Genomic DNA, 5356 nt, shown 5'->3' with positions numbered 1-5356 from the left:
TTTGCTTGAATTTAGTATTTAATTCTTGGCATGTTCCCATTTCATCATGCCTCTAAGCCAACTGGGAAGTAAAAAATACAGTGGTAAGCCTGAGATGCACAGCTGTTTCTTTTTCTCTTTAACATTTTATGAGAAGCTTTCTTCAGAAAATGACTTTTAAACCAGTGAGATTATTTTAGCATCTCTGGTTAATTCTAGAGCTCATCTTCTCTCACATATGTCACATTTTCAAATACTTGAGTTCCTGTTATTTTTCTGTGGCAGCATTTTATCACTCATCAGCAAAAAGGTCCATGCAATGTGCTTTAATGGGGAAAAAGTTAATTTCTTGTATGTTGTTAATGGCCTGGTTACCCTTCTTTTCTGTTTAGTGGTTAGTACTATTTCAATTAAAGGTCTGAGATTGGAAAGAATTTGTCAGGCTGTAGCTAAAAAAAGTCAAGATGACTTCTAGTCTGTGACTATTGTAACTGCTCTTGTCAAATTCTGAGAAAATGGCTGGAAGGTACATGTAATGTTACTTAGGGTTTGCTTTGTTTGTTTTTCCCCTATCTAGCATGAGTCCCTTCTTTGTGATGTCTCTCCTCTTTGGCTTGACTTTCAGTCAAACAGCATCACTTTGTGCTCCTTCTGAGTATATAATCCATGTGGAGAAAAGGGAATGTGCCTACTGCCTGGCCATCAACACCACCATCTGCGCTGGATTTTGCATGACTCGGGTACAAGGCATTACTCTGTTTTAGGCAGTTGTTTCTGTAATGGCCATCACTGCAAAACAAGTGCCTGTTTGCACTGGAAAATGGTGTGTAGATGATCCAATTCTAAGAGTGTTCATCACAGACAGAAAAATCACACTATCATTGTGTGTTCAAGTTAGCTTTTTGGAAAGGTATGGGTGAGAAATGCCAAGCCTCTGGAACTAGAGTTTATAACACCAGTGGCATAGCAGAGAACTGACTTGCTGCTGTTGCTGCAGAGCCTCTGGAGTCAGTCTGTGGGGTCAGGATGGAACAGGTGAGAAGATGATTATGTTTAGCCACTCTAATGTAAGTGACTTGGGTAACTTTTACTCCCATGACTGTTATGACAGCTAGCTGTGGAGAATCTCTCGCATGTAGGCATGCTGAACACTCTGCTTGAGCTTCACTGTTCAACATAGCATTTTAAGTTCCACCTTGGTCAGTAGGCAGCCAATACAGATTACAAAGCACTGTTAGCACTCTGAGCAAAGCAGATTAGTTAAAACCATATGAGCAAGGTGGGTCAATGCCAATTCAATGCAGATTCAAAATCTCAGATCTGAACAGAAGTATGCTGAAAATATCAGAGCCAGTCTAAGAGTAGAGAGGTTTGCTTTCTGCACATTTGAGAAAACACCAAAGGAAGTCTTCTGATGCTCATGTATGCTTCACTGAAACAATGCCTTTCTTTTTTTCTTCTGTAGGACAGCAATGGCAAGAAGCTGCTACTCAAAAGTGCTTTGTCCCAGAACGTGTGCACATATAAAGAGATGTTATATCAAACAGCACTGATTCCAGGCTGTCCTCATCACACCATCCCTTATTATTCCTACCCTGTGGCTGTGAGCTGCAAATGTGGTAAATGTAACACTGATTATAGTGACTGTGTTCATGAGAAGGTTAGGACAAACTATTGCACTAAACCACGGAAGCTCTGCGGCATGTAAGCTTCCAACAGAATGTGGTTGAAATGTACCTCTCTGCTCACAACTAAACATAAATAAAAGTGTATTTCATAACAGGTTTGCAAATTGGTGTGCACAAAGTTTTAGTCTAAAGATGTATCACTAGTTAATTCAATTAACTGGATATTCTGTGACACCCACAAAAACAGAATCATAGGACTCCAGGTTTGTATTAAGAACCCACCTGTAATTTACTTTGGGGAAGAAGGAGAAATGACTCTGTATATGTATAAGCCTTTTCTCATAAATCCCAGGTATTTTGTAAAGAGATGCTCAAGAGACAAAACATTCGATATATTTCAGAGTTAAAAAACCTGCAATACATAGTCTTTGTATTGAACACTTCAATTAGATTTAGATTTTGACATATACTTGCAGCCTTCATATTAGCAATTGTGTTTTTCCATATATGTAATATTAGGTTTTTTGAGGACCCTAGCTTCAGTGTCATCAACGGGGACTAAGCACATAGTTTGCTTATCTACGCTATAACTCGATGTCATCACCACTGTTGCCCAGACCTGTGTTCATTAGGCGTACTTCTTCATGTCTGCACTAGTGGACTAGGCCTCTCTTTTCTATTTAAGTACAGTGTTTGAAAAACTTGTCTCTCGGTGGGCACTGAAGAAATCAGTGAAGCTTCAAATCTTGCCACTCCGCTCCCCAAAAGGGGACCGTAATACCATCAAACTTAGTGAAACTCAGAAAAAACTCTCTCCCCACACAGGTCAGCTGGTCCCTTGTGAGTGGCAATGTGGGCTGAGCCCCCACCCTGTGTGCTGAACATGCACAGGTGAGAAGGGCAAACCCAGGAATAAGGAAATAAATGTAAACCACCCACTCTTCCCTTTCCACTGAGATTCCCCCCCGTGAGTGCTATTGTTTCATTAGACCTGAGGACTCTGGGGCAAGCTATGACTGTACTAAACCAATCCCTGAGAATGAGAGCTAGTTTCCACCTGGATTGAGCGATTCCAAAACAAAGTAGAAGAGCTTATGGAATCCACTGACACAATTGCAGTTTTGTCACTCACCTCTATTACCTACCATAGGAGCGATGAAATCACTGTTTGATTAAATTGTACCTGCTCAAGTAAATGTGACCTCTGATGGTCCAGGAGTACTGTGAGCAGGACACAGCAGGTTTGACATTACACACTCTAGTTAGCAGTGGGGTGATATCTACAAACTTTCAACCAGGTATTGAACAGCAGACCTTACTCACGAGGCACTGTGATGCTGAAATGAAGCAGGAAGTAACTTAGTTCCTTGTGTTTTCTCCTGAAAATCCAGTTCTTGCTCTTCTTCATCCCTCATGAAGAATGATGCTGGAATATGTGATGTTCTTGCCACCATCCATAGCAGAATCTCCATTCACTCATGCAATTTCTTATGGAAATTAGCAGTTACTAACCTGTACCTCACAGAGGTTAGGTACTAGCACTGAAAGCATCAGGGGCCTGCTCTCCACCCATTCTCAGCTCAAGAATTCTCTCTGCCCCCTGCCCTCCCTTCCAGAACTCATGTGCTACGTACAAAAAATGACCTATATTGAATACAGCCCTCCAGCAATCAAAGGTACAACCTGAAACAATGCCAACTGCCACAACACTTGGAGCCTTAAAATTTTGTATAAGAGTATAAAAGTTAATTTTTAGTAGAAACATCAAGTAATTAATATTTAGAAATACATTCTCAAACCAAATATGTACTCTGTGAGGATGCTAAATAAATATTCAATTGGCCATTCTTTTAGCATCCTGTAACTGAATTTTCAACATCTCTGTGGGAAAGGTGATAATGACCCAGCATGTTTCAGCACCCATGTCCTACCACCTACCTCTCTTTACACAGAACGAGCCCTTCCTAACATAGAGGGAGAAAAGATTATGTGCAGGAATCAGAAAGACAAAATAATCTAGTTTGCCATGTTGCATGTAACCTTAGTCTCATGTGCAGGAGCAAAGTCTAAACGGTAATTTAGCCTACCACTAGATTCATTACCCAGCTCTAATGCTACACTGTCTTGCATCAGTTACAACCACAGCAGCACCCGTTTGTGCCACTGCCGTCTATTAAACAGGTTAATTAGTCCTATCTCCATTGAAAGCATGAGAGGGAAATAAATCAGTCTGTAAACATCTTTTCTGACCAACAAGATGAGTTTTTAACCTGATTACCAAACTTTATGCAGATTGAAATACAAAGGATATAATGACAGACGAGAAATTGTCAGTATGTGGCAAATGATCGGATTCCTAGTTAATACATGCTATGCTGTAAACTCATTACTGCCCATTTCTGTAGAATTCTACTAACTTCCATTTTTAAATTAAGTATTATATTCAGAAAGGCCATTCATGTGAATCAGTTACAAACCTATCAAGCTGAAAATCAAAATTCTGACATACATAAAACACGAATGATCTCAAATATTAGAAATGTTCTCAACCCTGGCAAAGAAGCATCTGAAATAGTAATCTTCTGTCAGCTTGACTGCATTCTCATGAGTTACCAGGGTCAAATTAACTGCGACACCTAAAAATGGTACTTGGGATGCAAGCTGTATTTTTTTCTGTTTATGCAAAATAATTCTTAGAAATATGATTGTAGCTCCCAAGAAATTAGATATTCCATTCACTATTTGCTTGAAATAGCAAATAAAGGAACCAGAATTCACAGGATACAAATATGAAATTCGATTTTCTTAGAAAAGTCTTGCTTTCAATTTTGCAGTTTTCATGAATGTTCCTGGAATCTGATACTCTATTCCAGACACCTTCCTTTTTTTTTTTTCCAACTGCAAAGCCTCCATGAATCTGCTAGGCGGCCCTCCTTGAGCAGGGGGGTGGTCCAGATGACCTCCGGAGGCTCCTTCCACCCCCAACCGTTCTGCGATAACAGCAAAAGCTTTGTCCAGGGCAACTGCAGTAATCAGCTGACAGCCCTTGCATGCTTGTCATGGATTCTACGCGAGGCATGAGCTGCGGCTGTCACACGTATGATCCGGTATCGTGGTTTAGCCCCAGGCAGCAACCAAGCACCACACAGACCCTGGCTCACCCTCCCCCCAGTGGGATGGGGGAGAGAAGGGGAAGGGCAAAAGTAAGGAAACTTGTAGGTTGCAATAAGAACAGGTTAATCACTGAAATAAAATAAAATATAGTAAGAATGATAAGAATGATGATGATAATGATTTGTAGTGGAAACACGGGGATAGCCCCGGGGCCAGCTGGGGTCGCCCGTCCTGGCTGTGCCCCCTCCCGGCTTCTCACTGGCCGGGCAGGGGAACCTGAAAAGGCCCTGCCTGGTGCAAGCACTGCTCAGCAACACCCGGAGCACCGTGCGCGTTACCACCTTCAGTGCCGCGCCAAGTCCAGCGCAGGCACCGTGCCAGCCGCAGGGAACAGCAGGCACCGAGGGGATCATGCCTCAGGATCAGGTGTTTGTTTACATTTAACTTATCCTGATACGCCTTTTCACGTAACGGAAAACGGATCTGCAGACGATGCCAGCGCCCTTACCTCTTCTCAACGCCCCAATTCTGCCGAGGGGAAAAGCAAAGCGCGGGAGCCCGGAGCACGCGGGGCGCTGCGGGGGGGCCGCCCCCTCAGGATCCACGCGGAGGCGAACTTCTCCTTCGTCGGCCTC

The 5356-nt window shown here is 42.4% G+C and overlaps 1 protein-coding gene across 1 annotated transcript; it reads left to right on the top strand.

Moving 5' to 3' along the window:
• The first annotated feature begins 557 nt into the window (after positions 1–557).
• TSHB (thyroid stimulating hormone subunit beta) lies at positions 558–1687 on the top strand. The gene is made up of 2 exons (XM_035894885.1): positions 558–719; positions 1445–1687. Exons 1-2 carry the CDS (start codon positions 558–560, stop codon positions 1685–1687), a joined length of 405 nt encoding a protein of 134 aa, XP_035750778.1.
• Positions 1688–5356: the final 3669 nt, after the last annotated feature.

This window comes from Egretta garzetta, unplaced genomic scaffold (genome assembly GCF_000687185.1).
Source record: "Egretta garzetta isolate BGI_Z169 unplaced genomic scaffold, ASM68718v1 scaffold245, whole genome shotgun sequence".
NCBI lineage: Eukaryota > Metazoa > Chordata > Aves > Pelecaniformes > Ardeidae > Egretta > Egretta garzetta.
Note: the sequence above shows the minus strand (reverse complement) of the source record. Positions and strands in the feature narration are given on the sequence as shown.